A 22964-nucleotide genomic window follows, 5' to 3' on the forward strand; every position below is an offset into this window, starting at 1 on the left:
ATTTGGGGAGTTCTTGTCCCAAAATAAGGAGACTAAAGACCACCCAGGATGCAGCTTAGTAGGGGAATGCATGCCTGCCCAGGCCTTGGGTTTCGTACCCTGTACTAAACCCAAACAACCACCCCTCCCACCCCCCCAAAAAAAAACCCTTTTTAACTCAGAAATAGCGTCACTGCTTCATTTTGGAAATAGTCCTACCAATACATGATTCTGTGGCCAAAACATGTATTGATATATTACTATGATAATTTCCAAAATTGCTCAGGAACTTCCGGAGACACAGTGGTTTCTAGAGAAGGTGAAACAAAATAGTCCATAGGATTAATTCCAATTTTGAAATTTGCTCTGGAATACAAGTCATCTTTTCAAAAGCAGTCCCGGTGTTGGGGAGTTGGCTCAGTCAGTAAAGTACGTGCTGTGTAGGCATGGGGATCTGAGGTTGGATCCCCGTCACCCACACAGAAAGACGGGGGTGGTAGCGCGTGTCTGTAACGCCTGTGCTGGGGAGGTGGAAAAAGGATGATCCTGGGTTCACTGAACAGTTGGTTTTGTCAAATCGGTGGGCTCCAGGTTCAGTGGGAGGCCCAGCCTTGTCTATCAACATTAAGACAATGACAGAGGAAGACAGTTGCATTGACCTCTGACCTTCATAAGTACCAGATCACACAAGTGCCAAGTACACATACATACACATACACATGCATACACAACATACTAACAAAGCAGTCACATTATCTCTAGGTCTTCCATAACAAAATGAATTTTTTCCACAGTGGTTCACTGTGAAAAGCTTAATAATAATAATAATAATAATAATAATAATAATAACAACAACAATAACAATAATATCTACTGGATAGTTCCTTCATCTAAGAAGCTGTTTCAGTTCAGCTGAGGAATTAGTGGTTACTATCTAATTCATCCACATGATCTTTATTTGGTAGTGGTTATGACTTTGTTGGTTCTTTTATTGCCTTGGTAGTGGCCTCTTGCCTTTGAAAATACTAAATCAGTTGTTTTAAACACATGGGAGAAGAAAGGAATTACAGGAAGCAGCAAGAGTCACGATCACTGTATGTGACATTTCAATGAAACTTTATAAAACTTTTGTGATGCATCATAAATCCTATTTGATAAAAAAAAGAGAGAGAGAGATAAAAGCCTGCGAGGATCAAGGCAAAGGTTATGGAGTTCACCAGAGGTTGAGATGTTAAGCCAGATGTGTCTCAAAGCCAGAGCTTTGCCCCACATGCCATGACCAGAAAGTGGCAGTAACACATTACTCAGGATGTGACTGGAACAGGATGGTTTCAAGTGGAAGCATTTTAAGCGGTCTTATATGAGGCGAGACTGTATAAAATCATAAAGTGGGTCACGGCAGAATCAGAAGGCTTATCAAATGGAGTTTATTAAGCTTAGTTGGTTAATTGCATGTCCAAGAATTTCATCCAATGGGCCAAGAAGAAAGGGTTCTCAGAAAACAGGCTTTTCCTCAGGCTTGAAGGTAGAGGAGAAAGACACCATCAGGTAAGAGCACACCACGGATGGGCAGGAAGAACATGCAGCTATCTAGGGCAGGGTAATAAAAAACTGACTGGTAACGAAACCAGAGAATGAAATTCTGGTAAAAACAGTGGTAAAATTGTAGAAATATTAACTATAGGAAGATACTCTAAAAAAAAAAAAAAAAAAAATCACGTAGCCACCGTAAGTAGAGATAAACTACTCATACACACAAAATACCTAAGTGCACACATGCATGCAACCTTCACGCAAAGAGGGCAGGGATGTAATTTCACAGACCCTGTGGAAAGGGAAAGGCTGAATGAACACCTCACACAGTGGCTGCCAAGGAAGAAGTGTTTGATGAGGAGGTCATATTGGGAAAAGGATAACAATTGAGTCACAGTCACTAATTAAGACCGAGGAAGAGACTTCCATGACCTCTTACTTTGATGAGGTTCAGAGAGAGGAGATTAGAAATGTGCTAGCAGTCATTAAGAACTTGTTTCCCTAGGTATTAGGAAAACTAGTTAACCAGATATGAATATTTTGCACAAATTACTGGTTATCCAGAATCAAATATTATCAGAATATGCACTATTACAACTTACGGAAATTCTGATTTCAAAAATGAATTAAGCCTATAGTAAATGGCTAGTGCATACTTTCTTAGCATTTTAATTTGTTCCTGAAAATAACCTGGTTCATTCCAACTAATAAAAACACTACTTGCTGCATGGTTGTGGTGCACGTCTTTAATCCCAACACTAAGGAGGCAGAGGCAAGTGGATCTCTGTGAGTTGGAGGCCAGCCTGGTCTAGAGAGCAAGTTCAAGGACAGCCAAGACTACACTGAGAAATCTTGTCTTGAAAAACCAAATAAATAAATAAAAATTAAAAAAAATAACTTTATCAAGGCTGGAGAGATGGTTAAGGGCACTGGTTGTTCTTCCACAGGACCTGGGTTCAATTCCCAGTAGCCACATGACAGCTCCCAACTGTCTGTAACTCCAGTTTCAGGGTACCCGATACCCTCATGCAGGTAAAACATCAATGTACATTAAAAAAAAAATTATCACTTGGTTGTACAGTAGCTTCACCAGGCAAAAACACATTAAAAGCTTTTCATATCTTAAATAAAACTTACAACTAAGTTCTAACTTCTAACTGATGTAGAGACAATTCACCAATCAAGGCTTTTACTGTTTCACTTCAGATATTTAATATTTTAGTTAATTAAATGCTTTAAGCATACGAACAGTTGTCTCTCATTATTATTGGAAGACTATTTTCTTAAGACCAAAATTAAGACACTTGGGGTTTCTGCCTAAAACAAATCTACATATTTCTTGCAAAGTGACAAGAAGAGAAAAAGCCAGGAGATTTTTTATTCCACTAAAATTAATCACGGTTTAATTTTATGCTTGGCCTACCTCACGCATAAAGTTAGGCATAAATATCCCAGGTATGACAGATACATTTCTTATCTTCTGGGAAAACAAAGCAGCTACTTTGTTACATATTACTTTTGTTCACTTGTTAACCAATTAGGTGCCCTTATCCTTTGCACCTGCTATTCATTTTGTCATTAGTTAAAAAAAAAAAAGTCATATGCCAGGAGACTGACTTACATTATTTTTTGAATACAATGCTACTTTGAGTAGATATTATTATATTAAAGATTGCCCTCAGCTTTAAATAATTTGAAGGCGATTAAAAGCATTAGCCAGGTATGGGGCAGGTCTATAGTCCTAGCTATGGGGGAGGCCGAGGCTTGAAGAACGCTTGAGTCTAGGATTTCAAGATATACCTGGGTAACACAGCAAGATCCTTTTTCAATAAACAAAAATATAAGCAAACAATAAAAATTAAAATGAAGGCTACCAGTGGAGGGAATAAGGATTATCAAGGTGGTGGGATTAACCAAAATGAAGAATGTATGAAAAAAACCACTTGGAAACCTGGTATTTTATACACCGATTAAAAAAAAAATTAAGCTAAAGAAAAAAAGAGTTTGAAAGGAGCTATCCTGCATGGCTGGATAATGATACTCCCAGAAGCCATGGGTTATGATGCAAAAATTCTAGTGCCGGGTTTGACACTTAGGAGCTGTTGGCCAGGGAGGCCCTCCTTAGAGACGCCAACGTCAAGGCACGCCTCCACCATTCCTCATGATTGCTCACACAAACCAGATGGTAAGACCCGACTGCTGACGCCGCCGCCCCTTGACTGTAAGATACTGAGAAATCAAGTTAGAACTGAGTTGGAAGCTTCCTCTCTGCTGGATAACTTTCCTAAAGCCAAAGGTGCTAATGCAAGCTGCTGGGGGAGAAAGGGTACCACTGGTCTACGCCAGCTGTGACCTGCATGAACTTCAACACTAACCTGCCAGGCAAGGTGTGTCCACCGATGTAATATAGGCATGACCGTCATGTGGGTAACCAAACACTGAAACTGGATTTAAGGCCCACATAAGAGGAATGAATTCATACCCAGTACTGTAAATAAATTAAAAAAAACAAACAAACAACCTCAAACCTAATTTAGCTAACTTGATAGGGTAGTAAACTTTTCAAAATAGTTTTATTTATACCTGCAGACAAATGCTTTCTTCAGCCTTGATCAGAGAAGCTTCTCTTTGCAGTGAATGGTGGTGAAGGCAGAAACTCATGGCTGGCTATTCAAGTTACTGAGAATCAGGGATAGTTGAGTGTGCAGTCTGAAGTAGGGCATTTATACTACCACCAACCAAGGCTCGGAGCAAACTGTCCGGGGGACGGGGGGTAGAAAAAAATGGGGAAAGATAGGGAAGGGCTTTGAAATGCTATCCCTTGCATATGATACCGCCTATGAATACACAGCATTGGTGGATGCCTGAACTGTGTCTGCATGAAGCTGTCAAGAGTTTGTTACGGACAGGAGAGGGACTCACTGGCCCCTCCCCCCTCCCCACTGAACTACTGACTACTGATCAATTCTGGGAAAAGCAACGTCATTGTCTTCAGTTACATACTTAGTCCTGTGAGAGCTCCACAACCATGGTCACAAAGACGGCCATGCTTATCGGTCAAGCTGAGCGGATCACAAAACAAAAGGACATGAACATGAGAATGGGGCTTGTAGCGATGAGGCGTGTGCTTGTGTGTGTGTGTGTGGGGGGGTGGTAGGGCTGGGAGGGAGATAAAAGAGGGTTCAGAAGGAGTACTCAAAATGCGTCATACTGATGTATGAAACCGTCAAGGAACGAATTTAATTCATTTACAAATTGGACTAGGCTTGAAAGCTAGGTCTAAGTGAATCCAAAGCATTCATTTGTTCCTCTCAAGATGCTGAACTGTGTTTTGTATTTCTATGGCATCTACTGACTTTCAGTACCGACTCATGCAAACGACCTTCATTTACAGCGACTGTTGGTGTTGAGTCGATTTTCTCATTTTAATTATTGGCATGATGTCTGCTATTGAACCAAGTTAAATCTTTAGCATTATAATAGTTTAGTGATAATATTACATGAAACAAATCATGATCTTGCTTTCACTAATCTTTGTAACCACCTGTGAATTTTTGGCTTAGACTTTCTTAGAATGGATACTTTATAAAATGGTTTGGGAGACTCCAATTATTATACTAGAAACACAGAGACTCATTTCTGAGTAAATTCAGAATCAAATTTTGGCCTTGTTTTATGTTTTTATGAACATGTTTGCCTTCAATATAATATTCTCACTGAAATGATTCTACTTTAATTTCTCTAGTGAAGTTTCATCCAATCTACCATTTTTCCCCTTTTCTTAGTGCTAGGTTCAGATCCGAGGGCTCTGTATGTACTAGGTGAGTCCTGTACCGTTGAGCTACAGTCCTAATCCAATACACTGTCTTCAGTAGATGTTCAGTAGATGTTCCCTCGATACTGGGGGAAAAGACAAATAAACAAACATTTACATATTACTTTGGGATCCCCATATTTAGAATTCAGCAGGAGCCTTTTGTGTGAATGAATTAACAAACGATGAGTGATTAAGTATTTGCTGCAAATCAAATAGAAACTAGAGAAGTTCAAATTCTTAGTCACAACTGCCCTCAATCAAAGGCTACCCTCACATTTGATCTTTCATAATTATCACCCTAGGACCAAGAAACTACAGACTTAAAATTAACTTCATCCTTGGGAATACAAGTTTGAACGTCGGGAACAACAGAGGTTTAAACATGTTATTTTATGTGTCACTGTTTGGATGAAGTACATGGTCAATACAGAGCTAAGGCACCGATTAGTTCTATGTCACCTCCTGTCACAGAGAAAAAGGAGTTTAAGTGGCAACTTGAAATATGCCTCAAGTAGCACCCAGCAAATTCTTCACTGCATTGCTCTCTTCTCTCTTCCTTCCTTTCCTTTTCTCTCAAATGCCCACACGTCAAATCTCTGTATAGACCCTTTAAGAAACACCCTAAGCTACTATAAAAGACGACACACCACTGCTTTAGGGTCCAACTGACTTATATTAATTACTTCATCATTTTTAGAAAAGCTTACTTTAAAAGGACGATAATAAACCTTGAATGGTTAAGACCTTCTTAGCCTAGGACCAGGTCTGATTTCAAAATGTGTGATCAATAACTTTGGCGTCTCTTTTACGTCTCTTTTCTAGAGTGTGACATTCTCCTCTTTCCCCACAGGAGTCCCTGGGTATCCCCAAGCTACCTTGAACAAAGGCGAGGCCTTAGTCAGTCAATTGACGTTAATGGGCTACCTGCCCAGGCATATTTTACTTGTAGCAACAGCTGTAACTACACTCAGTCCTACTACTCACTGACTTGCTAATGACAGCAGACATTTCCTTCTCACTCAGGAGGTGGATGTACAATTTTTCAGGTGGAAAAGACTTCTCTTGGTATCATCAGGTCACCACATATGAGAGACTGCGAGACTGCCCACAGTTTTTATAGGCATGATTGATTCAAGTCTGGTGTTTGTATGGTTGTCTTGCTTTTCCTTAGGACCACTTAAAAGCATAGAAAAGGGAGGCAGAAGGATAATGTAGTGAGTAAACAATACTTCCACCTAAGTATTCTGTTTTTTTAAAATGCAAAGCAATTGATCTTACATGAAAGAAGCCCAGGGCTTTCAATAGTCAAATTAAAAATGCACTAATAAAGAGGTAATTTAATATGCATTTTCATGCATTAATAATTAGCTGAGCAGTACTAAACTGCTAGGTAAAAAGCTATGGGAAGATAATTAATGAACTATCAATGCCAAAACAAATGTCATAATAAAATGAGACTTTAATAAATCATTTATTAAGTGGCCACTATTTTGTTAACATCTAAAAGGTAACTACTACGCTACTTAATTCATAGAAACTAGGGGCTTGAAGACAATGAAACTTACAGTCATTTAGGGTCAAGGCTTGTCATTGAGTTCCTGTACTGTGCTATTGCTGGGTTAGGTCAAGCCTAAGCTCTTCATTGGCTTCTGTGTATTCTTGGAGCAGCTGTTATTACACACAGAAGGAGCTGAACTATAACATACAGGACAATGCGGTAGCTCTAGGCTCTCAACATCCTAACAGCTACCACTCCCAAGTGCAATAACTGAACTTGAGGAGAAGGGACCGTGAGGGACACCGTTCCATATTGAGTGTAGCACCGATTGCTACAGATTACGGTCATTTTGAACTTCTAAAGCTAATTCGGATCTTGACGTAAATCTTGGCACGTCTGAATCTCACTGGAGGTTGCAGAGTGAGCAAAGCCGGTTACCATGTAGAAGAGTAGAGTGTCTGGTAGTATTGATTGTCTCCAGGAATAGTAAAGAATAAACTCATCAGAGAAAGAAAATACATATTTTTTTGTGGAAGCAAGAAATTGCCTAGTGAAAAAAAAATGCTTTCTAATAAATCAAAATTGAATTATATAGGACAGGGCAGAAAGGCCTTTATCCTTTCTGTGTTTATTCATATAAACTGTAAATTTACAGATCACTGAGATTTTCATGGATTATCCCAGGTAAATTTTACCAAATATTATCTATATCTGCAGAGAAGAAAAGAACGAGGTAAGAGGAGGGAAAAATCTATACCCATAACTCCCTAGAACTGAATTTTATACTTTACAGCTTATAACGTTTAAATGGCAGAAACATGATTAATAAACAAGTGTGTGTAAAAGCTATGGAAGTGCCAGGGATGAAATGGTACACTGAATTCAAGGACAGTTAAAGGTAGATGCAGGTCGGGATGAAGCTGTTAATAAGGCTGAAACTGAGCTTGAGAATCATACTCAATAGGGAACCTTAACTAAAAAAGAAAAAAAAAATCAATGATAAATAATACTGCTTCTTCACCTCGAGAATTCCAACCAAGTGAGACTATTAAAGAAACCACAGTAGTACCGCGGCCGCGCGGTGTGAGATTTTCACTTCACGGCTTAGTGTTATTCACCGAGTGCCTGCGAGTTGAAATATCATGTCTTTTTTATTAGCACCACCATAAGAGGTGAACCTTGGCTAATGAGAAGAACAACCAAGCTGCACTACAGGCTAGGTTTTTGTTAACACGACACACAAATGTTGAACGCATTACTCTTCCTAATTATTAGTGGGACAATATTAACTGCCCCTCCTACATCCATTCACAAAACTACGTCATCCCATTGATGACTCATAATGGTACAACCTTACAGTGGAAGAAAACCTTGGTAACTGCTTCCCTTGGGAATGGCTTTACACACAGATAGGATGGATTATTGTCTTCTAACCAGCGACTTTCCTTTCTGAAATTCCAGGCACCCAGAATTACTACACAAGGAACAACAAGAACGTACCTTCTCTTTCTCAAACTTATTCTAAATTTCTTCACCGTAACACGCAACTTCAAGGAATACTGACTCTCTTATTAGCAGTTTTGGGGGGCTTTTGTGTTATACAACATCACTAAAATGAAACACGTTTCTGATGACTTAACTGGACGTATTTCATAAATCTTTGTCAAAACAATTATTGTCAACTGCAGCGCAATTATCCATATTCAATTTGATGACTCAACTGGAAAATTACTTTTTTCCTAATAAAATTTACAAGACGACAATGGTGAGTCAGTGTTGATTCGATACTCAGTGGGTACTAATTAATTAAGCCAGGTAAATTTAGGTCCATGCTTAATAACCTTGTGAGAAAAAGAAAAATCCATACACATGGTTCTTTGTCTCGGATGAAGGAAGTTCTGTTTGCCTGCTTTCCTTTCTATTTCTTTTCCTAATTTCTCCCAGAAGGGAAATACAAAATAAACAATAAAACTCAACGACTATTGGCTGGCACTACAGATAAAAAGGCAGGAGTTCTTTGTAACCTTGCTTAGGTCAACAGTGAAAGAAAAGACGGAATGACTCTTATTGTTGATAACCAACAGCGAGAACCTCCTGCTAGCGCATCCTCAGAGCAGAATTAGTATAGATCACAGAACTAATGGCAAGAAATAACAGTTTATTCACCACGAGATACCCTCTTCGCCTGGCAGATCATTTAAGGGTTGAAGTTGGCCATGGGCTCTGCATTTGGCATGGGGGGCAGGGAGCCTTCTCGCGTGGGTCCAGAGTTCACTATTTTTGAGCTCTTATATGGCGGTAATTCATTTCCTCCGAGCCGAATCAAACGTTAGTGAATCACAGAAATAAAGAGCGGGTGTGGTAGAGGACATTCGCTTCGAGAGCAGCCCAGCGATGACTAAGAAGGTAAAGGACAATTTGTCCACACCACAACACCAAGAAGCCGTGACTGAAGAAAGTGCATCTGAAGAAAGAGTTTTATGAATCGGGAGATACTGAATAATGAAATGGATTAGTTTAGGATAGTTTGCATCAAGTGAGATTTTCGTGTGAGCAGACAAACACCGGGGCCTGGCCCATGCTGCAGTGCCTAATTTCGGAACCCCACTACATCACACACTGCATATGACATGTTGGTGTTGGATCCAGAAGGACTGAAAAGAAATCATCAACAAATGTGCCACTGTGGTTTTTTGTAGGGTTCAGACAACCACGTATCTGATTATAACCACAGAATGGAATTTTTAGGGATAGTGATTGTGTTCCCTCAGAGGAGGAATTTTCTAATAGAACTCAGAATTCGTAGATGGATTCTACACCCAGAGCTTGGTTGTGGGTTCTGTATTCTGGGGACAGGGCATTCCCTCGGGGCCCTACAGCCCTCTATTTTGAGTGTCTTTGGAAATAATGCTGGGATGAAGTTTAAAGAGACTGCTTCCCCTTACACTGAAAAAAAAATTACGGTATTTTTAACATAAGGTCATCTGACTTATTTGTAAGTTTCTGCACTTGGGTCCACCATGAGCTTACAAAACATGGACACCATACAGGCGGTGGAAGAAGTCTAGAGTCAATCAGCTGTCCAACACAATCGTCGAGTAAAGCTGCACGGGATTGACAGCCACTGTTTATACCTCCTTCTCTTCCCCTCCTGCCTGGTAAGCGTAGATGTGGAAAAAAAAAAAAAAAAAGATCGCAATTAGGGAACAGTTTTGCTGAGGGGACAGAGTCTCACCTCTTGTAAGGAACAAAAATGTGTGAAGAGATGAAAACTTCGCTGATCTAGCTCCTAAGACATTCCCAACAATCTGGAACTGATCTTAAAAAAGACAAAACACCGAGGCTATAATGATGATAAATTTCTGTTAAGTGAGGAAAAGTGTCGGACTAGCTTATTTTTGAACTCTAGCGGCTTCAAACTATGCGTTGTTGGACATAGCGCGCAGCATCGACCCTGCCTGGGCGCGGAGTGATCCTAACGGCCACGGAAGGATACGACAACCTCGAGCGCGGGTGTTACCTGCTTTCCAGTGGTACATTACTGCCAAGGACCCAGCTGTCCTGCAGCTGGACGGACTCGGGTGTGGTTTGCAGCTCGGCGGGCAAAGCAGCCGGCGGGGCCGGACTCTGGTTCCTTCTATTGGTCAGGGAGTTCCTATTGAGAGACGTGATAGATGGGTGATGCTGCGCAGAGTGCTGCTTATGGGAAGGCGGTAAAGGCTGCAGGGTGGCTTGGCCTGGGTTGTTTGCAGGTTGCTCTGCAGAAAGAGAAACAAGAGAGGAACTCATTATATATTTCCGCGTGTACGTAGGCGTGCGCGCGTGCGTGCGTGCGTGCGTGCGTATGCCCCACCACCGTCCCGCAGAGCTTAGAATTAAAAACTGCATAAACATCCACAACCTAGCGCATTTGCATATTATTCTATTAAGTGAGTGCTCAGTGACATTCTCAAAGACCAAGTTTACCCTTGATACGCAAAGTTCTAATTAATATACAACAGATGGCAAAATTGCTTTTGGTTTTAATTTGTTTCAGACTTTTTTTTTTCATCTGGTTTTATTAACACCTACAGAAAACAACATCTGACGGCTCCCCTAATGTGCCTTTAGATTTCAGATTTTTTTTTTTTTTTTTTTTTTTAACAAACCAAGCCTGAAATTAAATGGGTGATTTCGGTAGAACACAAAGGTTTTCGAAATGCATATAATCCCTGTAATTATTTAATGGAGTTTTTTTTAAGCTTTATTTAACTGCAATAAATTATTACAAGCTAGTTGCTAAACAGCAGTAGACTGCTCTAGTTTAGTGCATCTCAAACAAGGCGGCTCCGTGCTATGATCCACTAATAGACGCTAAGCATTCTGTAGCAGAAGGTCACTCTGTGAAGCAGATGTTGCTTCATGGATACTTAGCAGACTGAATCACATCTGATTACAACGTCAGAAGACTCATATACTTAATGACCGTTACATCCATTAGAACACACACAGAACAGATTTCCCAATTTCACAGTATGCAGTATAACTACATTTTTGGAGTGAGTCATAGGTGACCAGAGCACCTCCTGCCTTTAGATCAGTGGTACAAATATTTTGTTCCGAATCATAAGAGGTCTGACATTTTCAAAATACAAACATAATATTGCATTGTAACTATGGGGGAAATTCTCTAGAGCTAGTAAATCATCAGCTAAAAATCACAGGTCGTTGTAACATCTGAGATCTACTTTGCATGAGTTAACTTTGGACATATATTTTACTGAATTGACCAATACTGTATTTTATCAGAAGAGTGACTCCTTAATTTAATGTCAAATTTATTATCTTATTCCTATATTATTAAGTATAGTTCAAAATGCAACATAATTTTAAAGTGTCTTATTAAATCATGCTATTAATATAAATACCTATATTAAAAGAGAATAGGAAACATAGTGACTATCTTTCATAGACTATGTGAAACCCAGCAGTGATTATTAAGGTAAATAATACAGTCACACACTGTAATTCTGGTTGCACGAAATGAATACATGATGTGTAATAGGGTGATTACATTATCAAACTTCTTTAGCAGATCACCAAATAGCTCCTCCCATAACATATAACATCAGTGATTATTATGTGTTTCTAATGGTGTCTAATAATCCCTATCATGTAACTTAATAGCCAACAACTTCTCACTCCTGCAATGAAAAGCATAGAGGAAATATCTGCATACATAAAAGCAAGGGAATTCCTCGTACAGCCGCTATTCCTGAAGTTCCCCACACTAGAAACCTCAAAAATCTTCCCTGACTCAGTGCCTTGGTGATCAGGACAAATGAAGGTCTAACTCTCACTTAAAATGCAGTGAGCTTTTGAAGGACTAGCCGGGCTAAAACGGTACAGAGTTGAAGCTCTTGCACAACACCAAGCCTCCCAGTTTAAACCCCACGGACGATTCTTTATTCAGGTCTCGTGTAATTAATTAGGGCTGTCTTCCTCCGCACGAGTGTGCACGACGAGATTGTCTACAGAAAGCTGGGAGGCACGTTTAGGAAGCTGCTCAGAGCATGCCATGGCAAGCGGCAGCCATGAGGGCAGAGAATGGAAACAGAGCAGAAAGCAGCACCCGTTCAAACAGGTGATGAAACTGGGCCTAGAAGGCAGGAGGGGCCGGATGACGCCATGCTTTTTAGCTTGGTGCCATCCGAGAATGGCATCGCACTTTACGCATATCTGTCCCAGCAGCTACTAAACTGTCTGCGGGAAACAGAGGCATCGAGGAACTGGAAAACCCAAGTTAATAACTCTTTGTGAGGAGTCGCGGTAGAGCCCCGTGACATATGATCTTGGCACAACTCTAGGGATTCAGTAAAATCTACCCAGCTGTCCATTTACTCCTCCATTTGGCCGTTCATTCCACAAACGTGTAACTAGGCTCTGTGTTACAGGGACGTGCTGAGTCAGTGCTGAAGTGAACTCTCTGTATAAATGGTGAAATAAAGTGTATGGGTGTGGAGGTTGCTATTAAACGCCAAATCAATTGAAGATCCCCGTCATGGATTTGAATATGTTAGTTCAGGATTCTTCTTAAAACAAATCAACCCGTAACCATTACGGAAAAGTCCCATTTAAGGTGTCAGAAATCTGCTCCAAGTTTCCCTAGCTTCAACTGCTCATTTTGGTAAGCATTTACTAAGGACTTAGCAGGCAGCATGCGAGGCACCAGTACTTCCTGTGGCCCATGCAGCTACTTGAGTAATGCATTATTGCTGCTAGGACCCCTTTTCATTTGGCTACTCAGTCAAGAGCTCCAGTACTTCCTGTGACCCATGCAGCTACTTGAGTAATGCATTATTGCTGCTGGGACCCCTTTTCATTTGGCTACTCAGTCAAGAGCTCTATCAGGCAGGCGGGTCTAAGTGCTGAAGGCCCTGATCTCTACAGACTTAGACAGTGGAGTCTGAGTGGGAGAGCTGGATGTTTAAATTCTACAGCATATCATGGACAGAAGCCATATCCATGGACTCCAAATTTACACCCATTCTCAAGATTCTGGGCACATGGGACATAGCTGGAGTGTGTATTTATCTCCACTGATCTATTCAACATGGAGCAAGCATGTAAGTCCTAGCAAGACGAGATAAAGCTAAACACAGCCAGAAAAGATGACAGAGAAAAGGAACACAAGTAGGAAAGAGTAAGACAGATCTAGGACTACACAGCTCTCTACAGTTTTAAAGTGGCATAAAAATGTGGCTGTCAACGTCACAGCTTCCAACACAAAGAATAAATATGATCAGTTGCATGACTTGGAATAGTCTTAAAAAACAAAATATTTGCCTAAAATGAATGTAACTATGACTCATACGGAGAACAGAGAGAATTCGTTTTGGAGTCTGTACATAAAAACATTATCCAGGGAAACATTTAGGTCCAAGGTTCAAAAATGGACATAAAGTAACAGAGAACAGTGTCTAGACTTGGAGATTATTAAAATGCTTGAGATTCTAACTCAGATGGGCAGATCCTCCTAAGGACAACTCAGGCTGCAACTTTGGCCTTTGGGTTGAAGTAATCTACCGAGGGCAAGCTTTGCTCAGACTTACAAAACGGTTTTGGATCTAAGGATTTGGGACAAACAGACCTCATGCATCACTGAGACCCAGATCTGAGGACGCCGCTGGAATTCTGGAAAATTACAGATGGCTTCCTAGTGTCTATCAACATAAAAATAACTTCAGAGTGAATGCGAAATTTGGTCACAGAAAGCCCAGCACATGGAGCTGGAGAGATGGCTCAGCAGTTAAAAGCACGTACTTTTCTCTCAGAGGACCCGGGTTCAGTTCCCAGCACACATGGTACACAGCTCACACCTGCCAAGAGTTCTGATGCCTCTAGCATCACGGGTCTCTAAACTCACATGTATACACTCCACACATACACATGCCTAATTTTATAATAATATAAATAAATAAATCTTTGAGAAAGAAAGAAAGAGAGAGAGAAAGAAAGCCTGCCTGCCTGCCTGCCTGCCTGCCCTGGGGCTGAGAGATGGCTCATCAGTTCAAAACACTGGCTACTCTTCCAGAGGATGGACCTAAGTTTGATTCCCAGCATCTCTATGAGGGCTCACAATCATCCCTGATTCCAGTTCCCCAGGATCTAATGCAACCTCCTGGCCTCTGTGGGCACCAGGCATGCAAGTGGTACACAGACATACATACAGACAAAATACATAAAATAAGACAAAAATTAAAATGGAAGAAGAGAAAAAGGAAGCTCAGCGTACATCTGGCAAACTTGGCCCCAGGCACGACCTTCATCCATCCTTCCTCTGAGTTGTAGTTGTCTTAATCTGTTAAAATGTGGTCCTTCCTTTTTCTACATGCAAATCCCACTTGCTTCAACCTCTAAGAAACGCGGCGCTCCTGACTTTTCCTGGTGGAAACTACTATCTCCTCTCTAACTCTGCTTAGGAAGTTTCCTGTTCTTTTTCATAGTTCCCTTTACTTTCCCCTCTGTACCACGGTCAATTCTGCAGGCCTTGTGACCCTTTAACTTCAATTCATCTTTGAGCTCATGCTACACCCACAGACCAGTACCCTGCTCAACTCCCACCCCAGAGACACTTCTTTTCGCTGTAGATGGGAATAAATACAGAGACCCATAGCTGGACAATGTGCAGAGAGCAAGAGACTTTGGAACACTCCATCCTTCACGAGAGGTCTCCATCAAACCCTTCCCCTCAGGGCTCAGGGATCTATGCAGAAGAGGAGGTAGAAAGCTGGTTAGAGCCAGCGGGGATGGAGGCCGTCAAGGAAATAGTCTTTCAGACACAACGGGACTGATGGACACGTGAGCTCACAGAGACTGTGGCAGCCCACAGAAGGCCGGCACAAGTTCAATACAGACGGGGTCCCAGTGTTGAAAGAAGGAAGTGGACACAAAGCCCCAGCTCTAACTAAGACACTATTTGCAACAGATAACTTCTGGAGAAGGGAAAGTCAGTTTTCTCCAACAGAGTATTACAGGGTATACTAACCACACTCCAGGGCAGGCCTAGGAGTAGTTGTCCAACATAAAACGGAATCCATGGGCTGTGTGTTTCATTTTGTTTTGGCAGTTTTTGTCCTATTGATTTTTGTTTTAGTGTGTGTGTGTGTGAGAGAGAGAGAGAGAGAGAGGAAAAAAAATGCAAGAGAGAAATATAAAGTTGGGTGGCTAGAGAGGTGAGGAGGATTTGGGAGGAATTGTGGGAGGGAGGAAAACATGATCAAAACATATTATGTGAAAAAAATTAAGCAAAAATACGCACTGGATATATATTTTTGAAGAATTACATTAGAAGCATTAGGCGGCTACAAAGCAGAGCTTACGTACAGTGCTGTTAGTTGAAAAGCTATTTGTAAAGATGCCTAGCTTCCCAACTAAATGCCAAGGTCCTTAGAAGCACACGCCACACTGTGAATGTCTTAGGATTTCATAGTACCTTCACAAAGTATCGTACTTCAAAGATTTCTTTTTAAAAATGTTATTGATTTCATGGCATTTATGCATTTGGATATGAGATGGCCCCAAATGCTCACACGTTGAAAGCATAAGCTGCCTTCCCTTGTATTGTACCACAGCAACAAAAAGTGAGTGCAAACACATTGCTTTTATAAAGAAAAATAAATGAATATTTATTATTAAATGAAATAAAGATGAATAGTTTTTATTTAAATTTTTTCATACAATATACTTTGATCACCTCACTGAGAAGGAGAACAAAGTCACTCATTGCCAATACTGGTTTTTAGGAGCATGTTTTGCAACTGCATCCATTGTTTTGATACTTAAAATCTACACGTTTAAAAAGATCTGCAAAAATTGGAAGCTTATGTTTTACATATTCTTATAAACCACAATATGAAAGGATATATAAAATATTATATTGATAATCTGGTTTATCAAATATGTGTTGTCCTTGTATTGTAAAGCTTATGATTATAAAGGCTTCCAAATAAATAAATGTGTGTGTGCTTACGTGCTCACGACTGCATGTGCACGCATGTGTATGTAAGCGTCTTTTGGAAAATAACCTCTTTAAAACTATTCTCTGTGTAACAAAATAAACTCTGTGGCTTCCGGCATTATGTAAGACAGCAATCACTACCTTGTCTTGCTCTTCTTTTTTTTAAATTTTCTCATGATCAGATTGCTGTTACAGTTTCTATGAGAGCCCAATGACTACTTGGTTTCATTTACTAAGTTGCCTGAACTATATGGCAGATGCTTCTTAAACATAGATTTTATGAAACACAGAAGCTAGACAGGAACGATTCTGGTCACTTTGCAACCTTGGCTATGAAAGAATGTTCTCTAACAGCGTCACTTAAGGCCATCTGCTTCTGTGTCAAATCTACTTGTGTGGGAGACTCGTGGTAGACAGCAAACAGGAGTGTTGACAATTAGTGCTAGAAGTCACAGAAGTCAGTGAAGAACGGGGTAGACTCCGGTTAGATCAGGCAATGTACAGATCCCCACAGAGTCTGCATTCCTGGAGCTCTGTCTGTCTGGGGGCGGAACTGAGCCTTCGGACGACTCTTTGTGTTCAACAACCCAACTGTCAGCAGTACGTGGACTGAAATGTCTGTCCACACAAAGAATAATAAACTGGGCACTTGTTTTTCATGGAATATGTTCTTCAATGTTATTTAATTGTTCTGAGCATCACTGAAGGACCTAAAAGACACAGTGCCTGGTATAACAGTTAATATAAAGGTAACTGTTATAAAGACTAGGGAAGAAACACGTCCTTTCGGAGAAGATGAAAAATCCTGAGGGAAAACCAAGTAAGAGAAGAACCTTGTCAACCACGAATGCTATAATCAGAACAAGTAACATCACTCAGCCAAGATCATCTGAAGGGACAATTTGCGTCAACAGGTAAATAACTCATACTAATGTCATAGGAACCAAAGGTAAACCAAACTCTTGCCTTTCTACCAAGAAGGACCTTGATGTTGTCATACGAAGGAAATAAAAAAGAGCATCAAATGTTTGAACATTTAGAATCTTGCTATGCTGCCCAGACTGGCCTCAAATTCACGGGCTCGAACAAATCCTCTTCCCTCTGCCTCCTGAGAAACTGGCACTATGGGGACACACCTCCACGTCCAGCTGAAGTGTTGTTGTTGTTGTTGGTGTGTGTGTGTGTGTGTGCGTGTGTGTGTGTTCAGTGAAAAGCCCTGCTGGTGCACCACAATGCTGAGTGCATCTCCGCTTCAACTCCTCCGTGGTTTACAAGAGGCGGCTGTGGTGCTTGGGGGGACAGAGTGGAAATGGACATCTGAGTGTGAAAGCTGGGAGCGAAAATAACACCTGACGGGAGGTAACAGAGCTCCATCCGAGTGACATGTGCCTCTCTGTGTGTGTGTGTGCTCGGGGTGGCAGGCAGCAGGGGAAAGGCGGGTGTGAGATGAGGAGAGAGAAGGGACAGACGCCTGCACCGAGCAGGTGTGCACAGTTGGGACAAGAGTCGCCACAGCTCCGGAAACTGCTTTGTCCCAACCGCCTCCTTCATGACACCCCTCTCTTCCTCGCCAGGATGTCGGAGGCAGGCTGGCTTGCGGAGGCCCCCAGGGAAGACATACCCTAATTTGAAGGGAGCTGGAGTCATATTGTGCTGCTTCTGAATAGAGTAAAACTGCATGCAGTTCGAGGAAAGCGTGTTGGTAAATGGCCAAAAGGAAGGTAGACAGAGGGCAATGGGGATGGGGGCAGAGGTCAGGAGATGAGGCAGAGGCAGGGAGGGCAGAGAGTGTGAGGATGAAAGACTGGAAACATAAAGCAACATACGACCCATATAAGATGGGTTCTCAGGTAAGCCCAGGCTGGCCTCAAACACTCCCTGTAACAGAGGATGACCTTGAGGTCCCGGTTATCTTGCTTTGACTCCTGGGGCTCACGGTCTGTGGCACCACCCCTGGTTATATGTTGTTTTATGTTTATGTCGGGACTCGAAGCCAGGACCCAGGGCTTCCTGTGTGCAAGCCAAATGTGCCGACCAACTGAGCTATAATTCCCAGCCCGAGGAACTTCTTTCTAATTTGCAGAAGTGCTAAAGAACACCGAGATGATGGGTATGGGGTATGCACAAGCCACTAAGCCAGCAAGCTGAGTCACCACGTGACACCTGCTGTCAGCCCTCTAAGAGCTGGTGCTCCCAATGCTGGGACCAATCGGGCTGCCTGTGGGGAAGAGGTGGGTGGAGTCTGCCTTTCTCCCCCCTAAAATGGATTCATTCTGGCTTCCCTTTCCAGTTTGCTCTTCCCCATCCCCAACCGTCACAAACAAGCCTTTTCTCTTCGGAGCCACCTCCCTCTCAAAGCGGGTCACCACACTGAAACACAAGAAGCCTCTGCTTTTCTGCATTTTAAGATAATCCCAGCTCTCTCGGAAGGCAGAGGCAGGCGGATCTTTGTGAGTTCGAGGCCAGCCTGGTCTACAAAGCGAGTTCCAGGAAAGGAGCAAAGCCACACAGAGAAACCCTGTCTCGAAAAACCAAAAAAAAAAAAAAAAAAAAAAGACTATTCTTAGCTCCCCTGAGCACGGCTTTAGGGAGGATTCCCTAGTATGCATAACCAGGAGGGATGGCTTGCTTTGGCTTCGACTCCTGAGGGCTAGCGTGCTAGGGTCTAAACCGCAGTATAGCAAGGTTCAGAGTTAGGAACTGACTTCCACCACAGTGGAAATAGTAAATTCTAAATAATAATAATAAAAAATAAATAAATAAATAAAAACATTTCTTTGTCCCAACAATCTCACATAGATTGTAAGTAACTAATACCCACTTCTCTAGAAAGGCAAAACCAGTTAGCAACAGTCTTCCTTGCAAATGGGGCCAAAGTGTGAGTCAGAGAACACGTGTTTAAAGCCAGACTACAGACCCAACAGAGGCCCCATCAAAGCACTGATTGATTATCTGGAGTTATCTTTTCTCTCCTTTGCAACCCACCCCAAAACACTGCATTAATAAGATAACCACTCGAAACAGCACAGTGCAATCTGCAAAGAGAGATGTCACCTGCCCAGACAATCACTTCCGGCACAAACCCGTATGTACCTCTACTGATTACTCACTCAGCTTCTCCGAGACGTCAAATGTCTACATGCGAACTGTCCATTTAAATGCCTCTACAAACCCCACATTAAAATACAGCACTGCTTGAAATTTTTCACTGCTGTAAGTTCATGTCACACGGTTACACACCCAAAGGAAAATCAAAAGTGATTTAAAAGCTCTTAAGATTTCATGGAAACACATAATATGGTTTTTGTCTCGGTCACCCATACAACTGATTGTTTGACTATGAAAATCTTTAGTGATACATTAGCAAGCTGCCTGGAGACTCCCCATGACAGAGAATATGTCACTTGAGTGCACAGAGATGGGCCCATTTTCTCCACGTCTGGGATCAGGAGAATTTGCTTTGGTTTCTTAGAGTTATATTTCCACATGAGGCTTAAAGAATAAAAACAAAACAAAATAAAACAAAACAAAACAAAAAAACAGGCAGCTGGGTGTGGTGGTGCACGCCTTTGATCCCAGCATTCTGGAGGCTGAGGCAGATGGATCTGAGTTTGAGTTCAGCCTGATCTACAAAGCAAGTTCCAGGACAGCCAGGGCTACACACAGAGAAACCCTGTCTGGAAGAGAAAAAAAAAGCCTGATTCTTCATACCTTTACTTTTTGTCAGGAGGACCCCCCTTACTCCCTACTTAAGGTGATATGGCAGCTCTCAAATTGAGGCACCCAGGGTGCTGGTGACAGGCACTGATACCTTCATGGATTAATGTAGTTAATTAATTAGTTAGTTAATTAAGCACATCTTTTGAGCACATATAGTTTGCCAGGCTGTGGTCTAGGCAAAGGGCAGCTGCTCACCCCAGCCCTGCAGCTGATCTTGCCCTTGGCTTTAGGTCAGTACCACTGAACGGGGAAGGAAGGAGGAGCCAGAGCAGAGGGGATGGAGTGAGGGCTGAGAGCACTGGGGCTGTTGCTGTACCTCTCTGAGGTGCTTGAACCTCTGGGACCTTCTTAATGAACAGGGAAGAGACCAGACGTCATGCCTCAGTTGTACCTGAGACCCTCGGCAAATGCCCCAACCCTTGATGTGTTCTATTACCAGAGGGCAGACAATAAGGAATTCTGCTGGTTGTCTGAAATGTTTAAGGACCTAAAATTTAGAACACAGGAATTAGATGTTATGAAAAAGGAAATGAGGCAGTTTGGTGGGGACAAGCTCAGCCACTGGAATTAAAATCTCATTGGATGGTTTGCAGAGTGTACAATAAGCAACTATAGAGAGTAACAACCAATAGGAAAGCAGAAAATCAATAGGAAAATCACTCACACAGCAGCAGAATGATAAAGAATGCTTTCTTGCAGATGGATATTCAGAGACAGAAAGAGTGGAAAAGCTCAGTGTGCATTCCCTAAGAATCCCAGGAAGACAGAACAGAATTATTTTTGGATTCCCACAGCCTGCTCCAAAGTTCCAAACACCATGCTTACATCGACAGTGTTCTACAGAAAACAGACCCCTCCTCATTTCATGTGACTATTTCTTCTTTTTTTATTTGTTATTTGAGAATAGCATAGGAGGATACATTTTTATTTAGGAGGTAATGTCTCACGACTAATATTAATTTCTTGTCTTAGTCAGTGTTCTATTACTGCAAAGAGACATCATGATCATAGCAACTCTTATAAAGGGAAAGACTTAATTGGGGCTCACTTATCGTTTCAGAGGTTTAGTTCACTATCATCATGGTGAGAGGCATGGTGGCATTCAGGCAGGCATGGTGCTGGGGAAGGAGCTGAGAGTTCCACATAGGGATACACAGACATCAGGAAGAGAAAGACACTGGTCCTGGCTTGGGTTTTCAGTGCTCTTGGAGCCCCCAGCCAAGGCTTCAGTAACTGCAGGTGTTGGCAAATTGGAAAGTCTATTCTAGACACCACCTCTGGTACCCAACTCTGTATTAGTCAGGGTTCTCTAGAGTAGGAGAAATTATAGAGTACATCTCTCTATGAATAGAAAGGGGGTTCATTAGAATGACTTGCAGGCTGTGGTTTAGTTAATCCAACAATGGCTGCCTATGAACAGAAAGTCTGAGAAACCACAAGGCAGGGTATCTCAGCTGGTCTTCAGTATATACCAGAATCCTGAAGAAGTGGGCTCTAATGACAGTGAAGGAATGGACTTGCTAGCAAGGGTGAGAGCAAGCAGGTAAAAAATGAAAAGCTTCCCTTTTTCATGTCCTTTATTTATATATAGACTACCATCGGAAGATGTAGCCCAGATTAAAGGTGAATCTTCCCACCTCAAAAGACCTGGATTAAATGTGTATCTTCCAACCTCAAACATCCAGATAAGAAATGGGTCTTCCCATTTCAAAAGATTTAATTAAGAAAAATCCCTCAGGGTATGCCCAGCATGTGGGTTATAGTTAATTCCATATGTAATCAAGTTTACAACCAAGAATAAAATCACATCACAAAGCCACCTCTTGTCAACTTGACAAAATCCTGTCTCCTTATGTCATGTTTAACTTTCAAATGAAAGCAATAACCACACCATAATGACACCTAACATGATATAACTATCCCATGTACAACTGCAAATGCATTACATATTTAATCAAGTCATAATTATGCCAAAGATGACATGGTGTTGGAGAAGTAGCTGGGAGCTCTGCATCCTGATCCATAGGCAGAGAGAAACTGGGCCTGGTGTGGGCTTTTGAAACCTAAAACCTCCAGTGACATACTTTTCCCAGTAAGACCGCACCCCCGAATCCTTATAATCATTTCAAATAGTGCCACTCCCTGGTGACCAAGCATTCAAATATATGAGCCTATAGGGAGATATTCTTATTCAAACCACCACACTTCTCTTTGATGGATCTTCCTATGTCTCCTATGACTGGAGCTCAAAAACAGTTCATCTGTTAGCACCCCAACAGTTCAGTGTGTGAAAATAAGTGTAAGCGGTTGTCTTACTGGTTAAAGTAATTCATCTGGCCATGTCATTATCACCAGTAATGCCAGACATATTATTCTCTATAGAATTAATAGTTGTGCATAATTATTTCTAAGAGAAACACACACAGGATATTTCTATCATACATGCATAGAAAAATAGAAAAAAATAACCTTTAAAAGTCTCCACGTGTGTTTTTGAGATATTTGTGTACTCATCTAATTTACCTGAGAATAAGCAAAAGAAAAGAAAGAAGCTGTCTCAATTTTGACAATAAAGAATTGTCGGCATATAATCGATAAACACTGCTCTCTCCTCTTATTACCTAATGAGCATTTGATTTTAGTGCAATTAACTTTTATTGACTTTAAGTGGAGTATACAGTATGATATAAATAAAACACATTTGCAATATGGGTCAAGACAGACTAGAAGGCAACTGGAAGCTATATCGTTATATGACTTAGGAGGAAAGAAAGCAAATCAAATATTCCCAACAGTGCAGAATTTGTGATGCCTTTCAGAGAACATCCTCTTTATCAAAGGAAATGTCTGGTACAGCAGGAAGATACTAGGAAAGGGCGCAGGAGAAATAGGTGAATATTTGCTGCAGTTAAAACATG

General features: G+C 41.4%; 1 protein-coding gene across 1 annotated transcript in view; it reads right to left on the reverse strand.

Moving 5' to 3' along the window:
* Tenm3 (teneurin transmembrane protein 3) overlaps positions 1-22964 on the reverse strand; it is a 2633929-nt gene that overhangs the window by 180357 nt on the left and 2430608 nt on the right. Inside the window, 1 exon segment of the mRNA XM_052752285.1 lies at positions 10348-10585. Within this exon segment, the coding sequence (XP_052608245.1) occupies positions 10348-10585 (238 nt within the window).

The sequence above is a fragment of the Peromyscus californicus genome, unplaced genomic scaffold (genome assembly GCF_007827085.1).
Source record: "Peromyscus californicus insignis strain IS unplaced genomic scaffold, ASM782708v3 Scaffold_23__1_contigs__length_62951481, whole genome shotgun sequence".
NCBI lineage: Eukaryota > Metazoa > Chordata > Mammalia > Rodentia > Cricetidae > Peromyscus > Peromyscus californicus.